The sequence below is a fragment of the Clupea harengus genome, chromosome 11, assembly GCF_900700415.2.
Source record: "Clupea harengus chromosome 11, Ch_v2.0.2, whole genome shotgun sequence".
Classification (NCBI taxonomy): domain Eukaryota; kingdom Metazoa; phylum Chordata; class Actinopteri; order Clupeiformes; family Clupeidae; genus Clupea; species Clupea harengus.
The window spans coordinates 18,716,887-18,732,623 of record NC_045162.1 but is presented as its reverse complement, the minus strand read 5'-3'; the positions used below and the strand labels follow the sequence as shown (position 1 = coordinate 18,732,623).

General features: G+C 49.2%; 1 protein-coding gene across 1 annotated transcript in view; it reads left to right on the top strand.

Moving 5' to 3' along the window:
* LOC105896139 (vacuolar protein sorting-associated protein 13B) overlaps positions 1–15,737 on the top strand; it is a 338,344-nt gene that overhangs the window by 145,214 nt on the left and 177,393 nt on the right. Inside the window, 2 exon segments of the mRNA XM_042709212.1 lie at positions 89–219; positions 2,918–3,127. Coding sequence (XP_042565146.1) covers positions 89–219; positions 2,918–3,127 — 341 coding nt within the window.

Sequence of the window (15,737 nt, the reverse complement as noted above, 5' to 3'; positions counted from 1 at the left end):
AGGGTCCAGTGAACCCCAAATAAGCCATCGCAATGGGCTCTAATATTGTCCTAACGTGTGTGTGTGTGTGTGTGTGTGTGTTTTGCAGGTGCCGTGCTTCTGGTCAGTGTGCAGGGCATAGCAGTGAATGTGGACCCAGTGTTCTGCACGTGGCTCCTGTACCAGCCGCAGAAATGGAGCAGCAGGCAGCAGCAGCAGCAGCAGCAGCAGCAGCAGCAGGTAGGCCACTGCACTATCATATAAGATTAGTGTGTGTGTGTGTGTGTGTGTGTGTGTGTGTGTGTGTGTGTGTGTGTGTGTGTGTGTGTGGTAGGCAGACAGGCAGCAAAAGCAGGTAGGCCACTGCACTTTCATATAAGATTATGAAAGGGTGTGTGTGTTGTATGTGGCACTGACACACACAGGTCATAAATCTCATGCTGTTTTTCTGTGTGAACAGATGTGTGAAGTACACATTAATACACTCACTGAAAAATAAAATATGCACAACTGACGCACTCCTTCACACAGTGTACGATACAAAAAGTACATACACAAATGACATCCAGTGCAGTTCTCCACTGATAGACAATGTCCCTCACCGTTGATGAGTAAACTAAGCACAGCTTTTGTAGGTGGATCATGGCCGTCACCTTACTCTCAGCCTATATTGAGCTATATTTCACCGTACATCATTTCAGCTGTCAGAGCCTCGTAAATGTGTGGTTCTTTCGCTGGCATGGTATCGTCTTAATTTCACCTCCAAACAGACCCCCTCCCCTCACGGCTCATAGTTGGACGCTGTGCTACATTTTTCCATTGCGTCTCAGTCAGTGCACTGTACAGCAGGACTGAAGGCTGAGAGGCTGCTGCAATTACTGCAGTCTATGCAGGTCAGTGGCTCCCAGGGAAGGACACACACACAAACACACTCTCTCTCTCTCTCTCTCTCTCTCTCTCTCTCTCTCTCTCTCTCTCTCTCTCTCTTGGCCTCTGTCTGTTTCTGTCTCTCTCACTCTATCACCCGATCACTTTATCTCTCTCACTATGTTTCTTTCTAAATCCATCTCTCTCTCTCTGGATTGATTCTGCATCAGCCCTCGGCCTTCTCGCCGCTTCACTGAAGCGCGTCCATACCCCCCCCCCTCCCTCCCTCCCTCCCTCCCTCCCTCCCTCAGCCAAGGCCTCCGACTGTCAGATAAGCCCTTCAGCTGAAGGACGTTAAGCAGGCCAGTGGTCAGTGGAGGCTGTCCAGTTGAAGGACATGAGTGGAGAGGGCGCTGAGCATTCGAACAGGCCTGGGGTCAGTACAGACTCATGGGAAACGGTCTTGTTGGACCTGTGCGTTTGCCTTCGAGCTGGACAGAAAAGCCACGGCCCCCATGTCCTTCGGCGTGTGTCAGACTCTCGTTACGCGTTGCCTCGGCTGGAGCTAGCGCAGCGGCTCTTGTTCCACGCAGCGCCGCGCCGTGTTGAACAGCCTGACACTGAGCAGGCGGTGCTTTCTCCGAGGTAGACACTTCATTGTTCATTTTCCCTCTGCGAAGACCAAGTCAAAAAGAACCATATTATCTGACTAGTATCCGTTTGACATGACGTTTGCTGTTGACCTGGACCTGTCTGAAGTGTTAATGTTTTGTTTTTTTCCTTTTTCCAGGATATTGAGGGTGACATATTTAGTCATGTTATTTCTTGCTGGTGTTGTTTAAGCAGAGCTTTTTCCCTTCCCTTAATAAGTAGGAAAAACATGAAGCTCATTTTAAACTGCAGGCTATTTTTGAACATGTGCACACTTTGAGTGAAATTAATCTTTTTAGCTAATCTTCCAACTATTTGTCAGTGCTGAACTCTGAGGGACTGGAGGATGTTTAGCAATTAGCTTTTAAAGTATTTCATTACTGTGTGGTGTAGCTTCTTTTTCCATCCTGCTGTGTGTGTGTGTGTGTGTGTGTGTGTGTGTGTGTGTGTGTGTGTGTGTCTGTGTGTGTGTGTTTGTGTGTGTGTGTGTGTGCGTGTGTGTGTATGTGTGCGTGTGTTTGTGTGTGTGTGTATGTGTGCGTGTGTGTGTGTGTGTGTGTGTGTGTGTGTGTGTGTGTGTTTGTGTTGACAGCCTTTTTGTGAGTATGAGGTAGTTTGTAAGTGAATGAACAGAGAGTGAAACTTTGTGTGTGTGTGTGTGTTTGTTTTCTGAGTGTGCGTGTTTGTAGTGTTTGTATATTCTCCAGTAGGTGTTTGGCCTTTGCTCCATGCAGCTGTAGCTGTGCTGTTGGAGGAGATGCCAAGGCTCTTTTTCACGCTGTGTGTGTGTGTGTGTGTGTGTGTGTGGCCACCCATCACTGCTGGCCCTCTGGCCCCTGTGTTGCTCTTGGAACAGGATTCTCCTCCCTGCTCTCCCTTCATTCCACATAACCTGCTCATGGAAGTGACTAAAAGAGTAGGCCAGTCAGTCTGCCAATCAGCTGCCCTCTGCTAAAGCAGTCAGCCAATCAGCTTGCCCTCTCTGTGACCAACAGGCCTGGCCTCCACCTCATCACTCAGGCAGGACTGATGTCATAACCTCAGAGGTCTACTTCAGCACACAAACTCAACTTAACCTAACAAACACACAAGTCCATTCCCCTCCATAGACACACAACCAATTTTATAAGTACATCGACCAAACCCCCAAATCAACACACAAACACAGACTAAAGTACACAGACTCACTTAAGCCTACACACACTCTTCACACTTCAGTCATTTGTATGAGTGGTAAAGCGCTATATTTGCACTACGCAACATCAAACCTGAATGGAAACCCCCTCGAAGCTGAGCGCCAGCCCTTTAACCTCAGAGTCATTGTTTCATTGTCATTACACATCGCTGCTTTGGTGCACAGCACCCAGAGATCGACGTGTGTGTGTGTGTGTGTGAACTTTTGTTTTTGATGTCACCGCAGGCGCAGGGCGTGGGCGCCATGGTGATGGCGGGGGCCAAGCGTCGGGAGGACGAGGTGTCGATGGGGAGCGCACCTCATGCCAAGCAGCCCTCCAACCAGGCCTCGGACTATGCCAGCAGCCCCGTCAAAACCAAGACTGTTACAGGTACCCCCTCCCCCCAACACACACACACACACACACACACACACACATACACGCACTCCGCTCCTGTGCCCTGAGTTCACCATGGCAGTAATGTTCAGCTTTACGTGGAGTGTCCTGAGACTGCCGCTGTTTGACAATGCAGATGAACCATGAACTCTTGCACAGCAATGATGAAGACATTCCAAATAATATGAACATATAAATAATATTAACAATAATAAACATACCAAACAATATTAACTAAATGTAGAAATAGCTGTTTGAAATCTTGGCTACCCTTTTGCATCTCACACAGGAAATTAAGGAACTTTTTAGTTCATGCAGGTGTTTGGAATTTAGCCAGGGTCTGTTTTAAGTGTGAGTTAATGGCTGGTTGACACTGTAGTTAATGTTAAGTAACAGGTAACCAAAGCCCTGGATCTAAGAATTCGAATTGCGATTACAGCTCTGATGGGGATCAAGTGTCATGACTGCCTACAAAGGCCCCCTGTGATCCTCTGATAGATGCTGCTCTGGTCTGTACCAGATAGACTACACTTCAAACGTTTGGAGTCACCTAGAAAAGTCCTTGTTATCCATGAAAAAAAACATAAAATGTGTTTGAATAGGAAATCTAGCAAAATGAATCGAAAAGGACGAAATAATGATTGTTAATCAAAATGAATTATGAGCTTCAAGCTTTGATTTCGTCAAAGAATCCTCCATTTCTTTCAAAAACAAGGAGTTTTCTAAGTGACCCAAAACTTTTGAACAGTAGTGCTGCATAGAGATGGATAGAGCGGGAGGAGGAGAGATAAATAAATAGTTTAAAGGTCAGAGTTTAATAGAGTTTAATAGTTAAAAGAGTTTAAAGGTCAGAGTTGCTGAACTTGTGTCCTCCCTGGATTGGAAGGGGCTCTGGTTCAGCTGGTGGTGTGGGGATGCAGTTTATGTGTTCTGGTCTGATGGGTGTTTTCCTTGGGTGGGGAAGAGGGTGAACGTGAGGGCACGCTTATGTGCCAGTTTTCCACCCACAGGGAAAAAAACCCAGAGTTCAGTCCCACAGCTTCCCACAGCTCTGTGCTGGAGCCTTATGTTGTTGCCGTAAGTCAGAACACATAGTGTTCCCAGCCACGTTCATGCACGCTATCACACACACACACACACACACACACACACACACACACACACGCGCACACACATGCACACTGTCACACAGTGTTCTTTTTCTTTCATTTGAGTTCTCCACTCACTCATGTGTACACGCACACACACAGACACACACACACACACACACACACACACACACACACACACACACACACTAACATACATACAAAAACACACACATATAAAAAACACACACAAGGTGTGTAAGTGTGTTTTTGTGTGTGTGTGTGTGTGTGTGTGTGTGTGTGTGTGTGTGTGTGAAAGTAAGGAGATGGGATGGGAGGATGGACACTGCACAGAGCTCGTTCCTGGTTTCAGGTTCACCAGGGACTTTATGCTACCTGAAGAGAATAGATGTGTAATGCTCCCCCCTTTTAAGACCTGCCTGTGACACAACACAGGGACGTCCACTCTGCAAACAGCCCAGATACATTAACTAGCTCACTCTAATGTCTCAAATTGCTTCTCTAACTGGAAGCTCAAACCAGAAACAGACCAAAGGCCAGAGGGATTTTGTTGCAGACAATGGCTTTTTTTATTTTTTATAAAGTTTCTCCAAAAAGCTATTTACACATTTAGTTTTATTTTGCTGCCTGGTGATAAATGACAGCCACAAGTAGTCAAGGAAAGTAAGCAATTGTTTCTGGGTTGTCCACAAACATCAGTCTGAAGTGAAGGAGTCTGAAGGAGCCTAGTTGTGTGTTCTGTGGAAGCACTCAAATGTGTCCTCCTCGACTCCTTGTTTTGATGAAGCACTGTTATCAAGTACTAAATGATCCATTAACGACCTCTCTGCTCCGATGTTGAATGCGGCGCAAAAAAGCTAACAGTCAAAAGGTTAGCCCCTTGTTTCGTTCCCAATCCCTCCCTCCATCGTGCCCGCTCTTTGTTTTGTTACGCGATTTGGGATAATGGCTTTTCCATCCCTCAGCAGCGATTGTTGTTGCTCTTTCTCTCTTGCTCTCGCCGTTTCTCTGGAGCGTATTTAGATCTTCTCTCGTTAGTGGCTTGTCAGTAAACAGGTCGGCTCGCCTTGGCTCCCAGTACCGGGGGGGCTCGGGGCCAGGCTGCAGGCTGCAGTGTGTCATCGCCACTTGTAAAAGATGCTCGGCCCTTGGACACCCATCTGCGTGCGAGGCCGACCGAAAATAAACTAGGTTTTGCAACGCACATCCCCGAGAAACACGCAGCGTAACGCCCACGCACCCTAAACACTTACTGTAAATGGAAGAGAAAGAGCACTCCGTAGCAATTATTGTTACCCAGTCAGCCTAGAAGTTTGTTTTACATAAATGCTTATTAAGACCAAGCAGCGGATTTCACAAGGCTGCATTAGGTAGATTGTTTGGCAAACAAATCTCCCTTTGTGTCTTAGAAAGGCCTATCTCTTCCAAGGGGGAAAGAGGTCATTTTCAGTAACAGTTTTTCTTTGTAGCGCCGTCCAAAAAACAGTCTCCAGAAAAACAAGCCTCTTTATCTGAAATCAAGCGTCATGAAATCAGACGTCCTGAGACCCATTCATGGAGATGAAGGACAGTGTGAAATTGAATAGTTAAGGGTCGGAGAAATGTTTCTTTTTCTTTTCTCCCTGCTCCATGGCTGTACCTTTCACAGAGATTAGTTCTACTGAAATCAGCCCGTGGGCATGTAAATCCCTTGTTCCTGTCCGGCGAGGCCTTTCTGGAGGTCACGGAAGGTGTGTGAGAATGTCAGCCTGATCCCCCTGCGCTGTACGGAAACACCAAAACCTCCACGGAAAAGGCAGGCTGCGCCACGGCGGAACAGATGTAAAAGTTACAAATTGTTTCCTAGTGCAATCAAAAAACTAAGAAGTCAGTGAGGCTAAACGCATTTAGGGGCCTTGTGTTTCTCATTAGATGAAACAATGAGCCTCCCGCAGTCGGGAGAAAATCAAATTGGATGGCCACTCCGCAGCCCCTGGAGCGCTCGCTCGCTCGCTCGCTCGCTCTTTAAAACCGACAGATCTGCTTCCTCGCTCGTTCGGGGAAAGGCCACCCTATGCCTGTGATCGATGGGGTATTCGGTTTCCCTGTGACGGACTTCACAGTGCTTAAGCTGATGGTAATGAATATAGTCCGAAAGCTCCATCTTTTTTTTTTCCCATGGTGCTTTTGGGTGGATCAGAGGGATTTTCTCTCCAGTCCTACCTCACCCGTTGTGTTCCTCCTGTGTGTCCTGATGAGCTTTTCACTGCACTGACCAAACTTTGAAATATGTAGCAATCAGGCCCTAAGAGAAGCCTTTCAGTGTCACTATGATATGCTGGACACTATGACACAATGACACACTCACTGAAGTGAAAATAAGTGAGGACAGATACGACTCTGCACTATCATGGCCCAAGGTTGACCTCATAACGCTTAAAGGTTAAGACCCTGTGCATGATCTGTGCTCAGTGGTAGTGTGGATGAGTTAAGGGTGAGTTCGTCTCTCTTCTGCATCCAGGGAAGAAGGCCATACGATCCAGCCATGGGGGAATCGATGATCTGCAGTAGGATTTCATGGGATGATTCAGCTTTTGAAGATTTGTTGCAAAGGAGGGTTGCACATAAGCCTTAGTTCCATCCTGTTTGATGGAGGGAGTTTGCTAATTGCCAGCTAATACACTCATCAGTAATGGCCCTAACTGGCCGCCTCAGGTTTCCCTCTGGATAGACTTCACAGACGTTTTTTTTGCTAAATTGTAATTTGGCATTACAGTCAGTAGCCTAGTCTGTTTGTTTTAATGTAACTCCAAGTAAACGTCTGCGCAGATGACAGGCTTTGCCTTTCAGCAGGGGGGTTATCTGTGGTACAGTTTCTCCTGGGGGGAGAGGGAGTGGGGGGGGGGGCTTTTGTCCCAAGCATGACTACATACCGTTTTCCTCTTCCCAGCACGCCTGCCTCTTTGTTTGTGTAAACACCACTGAGATTCTGTCCACTCTGTTTCCTAGTTTGAGTCAACACATCTGTGTTCCCCGACTCGCAGAGGTGACACGTGGGAACCGGCACTGAGAGGCAAACGGCCAACGGCGAGACTCGTCACGCAGCTGACTCCAAGGGCTGCCCGCGGTTGGACGTTTATGAAAGCGGCCTCTCACAGCACGTCCGTACTTACGCACCGCACCGCGCAGTGTGTGTGTGTGTGTGTGTGTGTGTGTGTGTATAGTTTTTCTTCCCAGACCCACCCTCGTGTTTGGCATGCGGGACTACCCAACCCTTCAACGTGAGAACCGCTTTGTGTCATTCTAACCTCAGTTCTTACCACCCTGTCACATGCGCGGGACCAAGTGCTTGTCTAAAACACATTTATTTCAGTGGACCTCCTAACGGAATCTTTCAGCTTATGAAGTGCTACGCTAGTCTCTTAGCCCTGAAGCAGCTCTGAAGCAGCCCTGTACCATAGAGACACAGGGAGGGCTAATGCCAAAACCATACATGCAATGCAAAAAGAAACAGATTCAGTTACACCCCAACACACACACACACTACAGGGGAGGACTGAGGCCTTTGACGCCACTAAATGGTAGTTCATGAGTTCAGAGGAGACTCATAGAGGAGATTATGAGAAAGGAGGCGAAGGATTTAATCTCTTTTGCATACACACACACACACACACACACACACACACACACCGGCGCACAGCAGCCCTGCTGAGCTAACACCCGGCACCCGGGCCAGCTGCACCAAACCTGCCTCCACAGCATCATGACTGTGTGCTGTAAGTCACCATCCCTCCGGCCCTGCCTGTGCTCACGCTGACCTTCTGAACTTAGGACCATGTCCAAGCACAAGGAGGGTGGGGTTTATTTTTTGTGTCAGTTTTAAAATGTATTTTATTTTATTCAGTTTCATCTTTTTTTTTTTAGGAGGGGGTGTAATTGCCCCCGAGCCCTGACATGGCCTCATGGTCATCGGCGGTCGTAGGTGGGGTGGTTGTAGCCGTCACTCCTGCTTAAGCCCCGCTGCTGTGTGTAATTGTCACCTCGGCCATTGCGGCTTGGACCAGCGCGCACGGGCACTTGCCCTCCGACTTGGAGGGCAGCCACGGTGGTCAGCCTTCGCTTCTCTTTTTTTTTCTCTTTTTCTTTTTTTTTTTCTTTTTTTTCCCTCTCTGTCTCTCGGTCCTAGCTCCCTGACTGGTGCGGCACCCTCACAGTCACCGGCCCTCCGGTCTAATCGCCAGTGAGTGGGAGCCGATTCTATTTCAGGAATTCTGCAATAATTCCTTCTATTTAACACATGAATGTGTTCAGCATTGGCAGAGGTGCACGTTGCTACCAAAACTGAAACGGGATCCCCTGCAACAGAGAGACCGTTGCCATGGAAAAATGAAGTAACGCCGGTCCCTGCAGCTGCCATGCATTAATGAATAGGACTTTTTTCTGTGTGTGTGTGTGTGATAGAGAGAGAGGGAGAAAGAGAGAGAGAGGGAGAGAGATCATTTGTGCTTGGTGTGGCTCAGAGGGAGCTAGCCAGATGGTTTCCATGAACAGGATTTGACCCCCAGGCTGGAGAGCCATAGTACAGGCCCATTACTTCATCTTCCAACCCCCAGTCCCCTCTCTCTCTCACTCCCTCTCTTCCTAGCTATCTCTCACATACTCTCTTTCTTTTAATCTCTCATTCTTTCTTTTACTCTTATCTCTCTCTCCGTTCTATTTTTTTCGTTCATCTGTGAGACTCTCAAATCTGTCATGATTGGCAAATCCAGCAACAACTTTCATTTTGACCATGATCGCATCAATCAAAATGCACTCCTGGCAAACTACAACAAAAGAGAAAAAAAATACATAAACAGACATACTTGGTGATCTCTGTGGCAGTTGGCCTCAGCACAAGCGTATTGCATCAGTGGGAATCATGTTTCACCTCTTAATTTGTTTGTAAATAAAAGAGGCGAGTCCCAGCACCGTCCGTCCTCCTCCTCCTTCTCCTGAGGCTTTTGATAAGGCTGTCTTGATGGGCTGCCATGTTGGGAGCTCAGCCAGTGTCTTGGGTTACACATTATTTTCCCCGCTCGTGCCAAAAAGCCGGGGCGAACGCATGTGCCGCGAGTCTCCGAGAAGACATGGGAAACGGCAGCGGCTCTTATGTAAAAACGCTGTGTTTCCTGGCATTTCATGCAGGCCTACGTCTCCGAGTGGCTCTTGAGAAAACGTTAAGGACGCGAAACGCTTAAGGGCTTCACTTGAACTTAATGCGCCTTTTTTTTTCTCCCCCCCTCGCTTTTCTTTTCACTTTTTTTTTCTTTCTCTTGGTAAACGGAGGAATCAATGTCAAATCCCCCCGAAGCTCACGGACGGAGAGCACATTCCCTCCTGGTTACGTTACGAGCCTCTCTGGTAGTGCCTGATCTAAATCAGGACCCGGAGATGTAACAGTAGATCTGTCATTAGCTGTTTAGTGAGTGAGAGCACCAGAGATGAGGGGAGGGCCGGGAGTGGACTCTGTCCCATTTTACCCTATGACCTCACTCAGTCCAGGCCACTAACACCCCAACTCCACCTCTCCACCCCCCACACCCCCCTTCCACTCTTTTTCCCAGTACAAGTCCTAGCTGTCCTGTCCAGGAGGCATGTTGCACAGTTTAAGTTGTCTTGAAGCCTAGCTGCAGGAGCGGAGGCAATGGCTGTCTATCTTTCAGAGACGGTGCTGGTGGTTGGTTGGTTGGGGGGGGGTGCGCGACCTTGGATCAACAAACACCGCGATCAAAAAACGCAATTAACCCACCGCGGCAAGGCAAATGGGGCGGCCAGCAGAAACAAACAACGGCCCTGGCGTCACCCGCGAGCGTTTATTTTCCCAGATTGCCACCTCTGCCGCCAAGGCCATAGGTACTTGTCAGCTTCTGTAAGCAGTCGGGCCCTTGGAATGTGGGGGTCCTCGGAGCGGTTTGGGGAGCGGGGTGGAGGGTTGGTGGTGGTGGTGGTGGTTGGAAGGGGAAGGGGAAAGCTGCTGCTGCTGTTGGAGCTGTTGCTGCTGCTGCTGCTGGTGTAAAGAGAGGTGGAGAGGGTGGTGGGGACAGAGCACTTAGTGTTGATGTGAAGTGAGTGGAGGCCTTGAGTGATGCTGTCAGTGGGCCCTCACACAGCACAACACCTTCATCTGGACCACAGAGATCCCTGACTGAACGTCAGCTTCAGACACATCCAGCCCAAACGGAGGCATGCTGGGAGGGGGCGTTGAGGAGATTCAAAGAGCACCGTATGGGACAGGTGGAGGGCTTGTTGCTCTGCCCGGCCCTTGGATGCATGAGCAGCCACAAACGTGCTGCAGGTCCGTCTCGGCCGCGGCAGGAAGCTTACGTATCGAGTTTTCGGAAAACAATGGCATGTGTCAGGGCCTCATTGATCCCCTCTTGGTGCATGCTGGCGGCCCCTGGAGCTGCGAGCGTGTTTTGGCCAGGGATCTCTTCCAAGGGTGTTTTTCATTTCCTCTTGCTATCAGCAGCCTGTTTCCTGTGTCTCATCCTGACCGCACAGTTCACGTGCCTGCCCAGAAGCACGGCCAACGGGGAAAGCCATCTCCCTCTCTCTCTCTCCTTCTCCCCCTCCTTCTGTCTCTCTCTTTTTCTCCTCCCACGTTCTACCAGTGTAGCCCTTTAGTTTTCTAGCAAGAACCGTCCGGTGTGCGTCGTAGGAGTAAAAAAACTTTGGCCCATTGCACACGAATGCAAATCAGTTTAAAGTGTCCTTTTTCTCAGTTCTCGAGTCTTGCCAACAAGGCCTTAAATCAGTCGGCTCTAATTATGCTTTTAGGAAAGACTTTGGAGCGGGTCCTGCCTCACCTGGCCCCGTGGCACACTCTGAGCCTGGTTAGAGAACATTCAGACGACTGGAAGGATCTGTGCAGGCCCCGGCCTCGTCAGGATCCCAAAATAAAAATGTCTGATCTGTCCCCGCGTTACTTCAAAGCTTTGGCAGACTGTGGCAGCGTTCGCCAAGGCCAACCCGCTCTGGTTTTTTTTTTATCCTCCACAGTGGAGGGCCGATTGATACAATGGAGTTTACATCCCCGGCCCATACGTATGCATGTGGCACAGGAACACAAGGCGCTGGAATGGGGAAATGAGAAAAAGATGTACCGCTCGGTGGAAATCCAAAACCTCGTGGCATTGACCTTGATGTCCTTCTGGTTCAGTTATTCATGCATGCTCAACGGAGCAAGGTCCATGGCTCCTGTGTAGAAGAATTGAGTCATCATTCTTCAACATTTCAACCTTATACGTTATGCAGTACATGTGCACACACACACACAGACACACACACAGACACACACACACAGACACACACACACACACACACACACACACACACAGAGACAGACACACACACACACACACACAGACACACAAACACACACAGAGACACACACACACAGAGACACACACCCAGACACACATACACACACACACACATACCCACAGATACATACACACAGACACGTGGACACACATACACACATAGACACAGACAGATGTACGCACACATACAGACATGCTCATTCATGTTGTATGTTTATACCCCCCTGGTGCTTTCGCTTAGGTCAAGCAGCTGGCTTGCCCTGTACAAACAGTGTGTATCACCAGTTGGCTTGGGAACAGGCAGCACTGGAGGCTGGAAAAGGCCTTAGTGGTGATTTCACCTCCGAGGACAAACACATAAGGATCTCTCTGTCACACCAGCGGCTCTCTCTGTGTGTGTGTGTGTGTGTGTGTGTGTGTGTGTGTGTGTGTGTGTGTGTGTGTGTGTGTGTGTGTGTGTGTGTGTGTGTGTGTGTGTGTGTGTGTGCACGCGCCCCCACACTAAATCAACACGTCACTGCAGGGCTTGTGGGAGTGCTTTGCTGTTGCAGGTGCCATCCTTCACAGGAAGTGTTAAGCGCTCCCCACCCCCCCCCACCTCTGCAGCAGGAGGATATTAAAAAAAGAAAACGGGGTCTCATAGCGCTTGTTCTGAAGAAGGCGAAGCACAAGAACAGGGAGCAATGTTAATTCAGGGGCCCTGGACAGAATCCAGAAACTTTCTTCCTCCTTCGGGTATTTCTTTCTTTCTTTCTTTCTCTCTTTCTTTCTGTTTCTTTATTTTTCTCTATTTACCCCATCAGTGCAAGCAAAAGCTTTTCAGTTGACTCATGGCTGGACGGTGTTAATGTACAAGCTCTGTGTAGTAGTAGTTTTTCATTTGTGTGTGTGCGTGTGTGCGTGTGTGTGTGTGTTTGTGTGTCTGTTTGTGTCTGTGTGTGTGTGTGTGTGTGGTTCCATCTGAACAAGTGAATTCCCCTCTGTTGTTTACTTGTGTTTTCTGGTTGAAATGGAAAAGATGGTGTGAAGTGAAGCGAGGCGAGGTGAGATGAGGTGAGGTGTATTGACGGGGTGAGTAGGGAGGAGTGTTATGAGCTTCGGATGAGCCGTGGGTCTCCAGTGTCCAGCGCCGGCCTGCGTCTGTCACTGGCTGCCTGAGTCGGACTGAAATCCTAGCTGCTGTCCTGCCCCCACCCCTCCACCGCTGACAGTAACTGGTTGTATGAAGGGATTTCATTTCGTTTCACTTTGACAGGACATGATGTCATCGGAGGACAGAAATTCCACCGTCACTCATGCTTAGTCTCCCCTCTCCATTCACGTGAAGCTTTAAGGAATCGGGAGTCACACACACGTCACACACAGACACACAGACACACAGACACACACACACACACACACACACACACACACACACACACACACACACACACACACACACAGCGTCGCCTCTCGTATTGATTTAGCAGTCATCTCATGTGCTATTAATGGCTCCGCTCAGCTGGAGTCTCAGGGGGAGGTGGAATTAAGATGGGTCTTATTCCACACAGTCATTGCATAACTTCCCTCTCAGATGCTGTTTGTCTCGTGCAATTTAAATTTCCTCCCTCCTTCATCTTAGTGGCTGGAAAAATTCGGCCACTTTTCCGTACACGTATCCTGATCAAAAAAATAATTCCAGTATCTGGTCATGGATAAAAATATCCTGGAAAGTCCTGGAACACGAACAATACACCCACAGTTCTGCTGCACCCCGCCGACTGCCAGGACCACGTGGGGATCACTCCACCTGTCTCACCCCTGACCCATTGAAGTGGCTGTGCAACGTGGCACTATATATATGTATATGTATATATGTGTGCGTGTGTGTGTGTGTGTGTGCGTGCGTGTGTGTGTGTGTGTGTGTGTGTGTGTGTGTGTGTGTGTGTGTGTGTGTATATATAAGATACTCTCAAAATAACACACCAGGTATTAAACATTCTGCTAGGTATCGTTCTTGAAAAACTCACAACCAGACACACACACCCACACACACACACACACACACACACACACACACAAGAACAGACAGCATTTCTCAGAGCCTTGTGAGAACTCTTACACTACCGTTAGCCGTGGCGTGCCCATTTTCCAGTCACTCTGAGGTCAAGCCTCAGCACCAGGGCTCGCGCTGCCGCTCAGACAAGCGAGAGCTGACACTTCAGCGTGCGGTCCCGGGGCCTAGGGTCGTCACCCCGGACACGACCTCGTCCACGGCTTCCCCCTGTCCATGAGAACATGCCGCATTTTCCAGCATGAATCAATGCACAGTCAGGGTACAGCTAAGCGCAAGCAGGCCTGTTCCAAAAAAGAAAGACAGAATGACAGCAAGAAAAAGAGAAGGAAAGAGAATTATAGAGTGATTCAGAGAGAGAGAGAGAGAGAGAGGCAGAGTGGGAGAGGTGAAGGGGGTCATCCGTGATTTTGCCAGCAAGGTCTCACCAGGCTTAGCTGTGTTCTGACCTCAGTTCTTTTAACAAACCCCATTCCCCCCCAAATACACACACACACACACACACACACACACACACACACCCCATCAGTACCTCTGTCAGCCCCTTTGTGAGTGTTTTGAAGCAGAGCCTGTGTGTGAACCATCCCAGAGCCTCTCCCAGGTTCATCTGAGGAGGCTGGATCTGCGCACTACCCCTGGCTGGTGTTGGCATATCACCCCCGCACCTCTGCAGAGCCAGACACAGGGCCATTAAAATGTCTTGAAATGATAGTCACGGCCACAGTGGAAAGACCGGGAAACCCCATCACTGTCGACAGCCCCTGGAAGAGAGAAAGAGAGAGAGAGAGAGACACGTCGACATTAACCAGGCTTGTAAACAGGGGGCATGTCTCTCCTCAGCAGGTCACGGGAGACGTGTTTACAGCCACGTGTCCACTTCAGAGGCGCCATAGCTGGGTTACGCCACTTGCTACAAGGGCCTGTCCCAAGCACTTGTCCCAGGATGGCCTTGTTCAGCTCTTACCACAGGGAATCCCCCTGACCACCCCCCCCCCCCATCCTTGTCCCCCACACACCCCCCGTCCCCCCATCCCCAGTTATGGACTCTAAGCCCACCTGTTAGTCAGATCGCCCAGAAAAAACACCCCCACTTCCTCAGTCAGCTGGCCCTTCTCTACTGTACTTATGCTAAGATGTTCAGCTGTGACTAAAATCTACAGTGTGTGGGAATGCGTGAGCATGTGTTTCTCCTCCTTGGTGACCAGTGACCTAAGCCCTCTGCACGCACAGGAAAGGCAAAGATTACTCTCTCTCTCTCTTCACAACTTCAACACAGCTCGCCTCAGTTTGAATATTCTTTTCTTTTTTTTTAAAGAAAGAAAAAAGAAAAGAAAAGAGGTATTTGTTTCTTTGTGGCTTCTCTCCCCAAATACGTCTTGAGAGTGGGAAAGAAACATTGACAACGTGCGGAGAGATTGATATTCGAGCATGTAGTGTTTGGGAGCCCGAGCTCCGTCTTCCATTACACGCTTGTACCATATTTGAGGCGATTAGCTCAATGAAACATCAGTTGCCCTCTCTGTGCTTGACGGTAAAGCGCTGTTTCCGGCACGCCTGTTATGGATGCTTTGTGGACGCCGTCTGCTGGTGTTTTCACACATGGTGGGCCAGTCCTTTACAGATGTTCAGAGGAGCTGTGTGTGTGTCTGTGTGTCTGTGTGTCTGTGTGTCTGTATCTGTGTGTCTCTCTCTGTGTGTGTGTGTCTGTGTGTGTGTGTCTGTGTCTGTGTCTGTGTGTCTCTCTGTGTGTGTCTGTGTGTGTGTGTGTGTGTGTGTGTGTGTGTGTGTCTGTCTGTGTGTGTGTGTGTGTGTGTGTGTGTGTGTGGTTGGGGCTGGTTGTAACAGTCGGCTCAAGGTGCTGTTGGTATGCCGATGCAAAGCTCTAGGTCTTGTGCGTGAGCGCCTGCTTTAGAGGTTAACCCCACACACATCTGCCCCAACGGCCTGCTGGAGAAGGGTACCGGCTGCGTCCTGAGAGGTGGGGTGGGGGAGAAACGATGGCGGGGGGTTTTAGGGGGTGCAAAACCTGGACGTGTCAGTGTGTGAGCGTGGTCCGATTTCAAACAGCGCTTTGAAGACTTAGGGCAAAGAGGAAACGGCTTTAGACAAGCGTGTAACGGTATATCCTATCCCCCTGCCACGATGAAACAGTCACCTCATTCAGCCG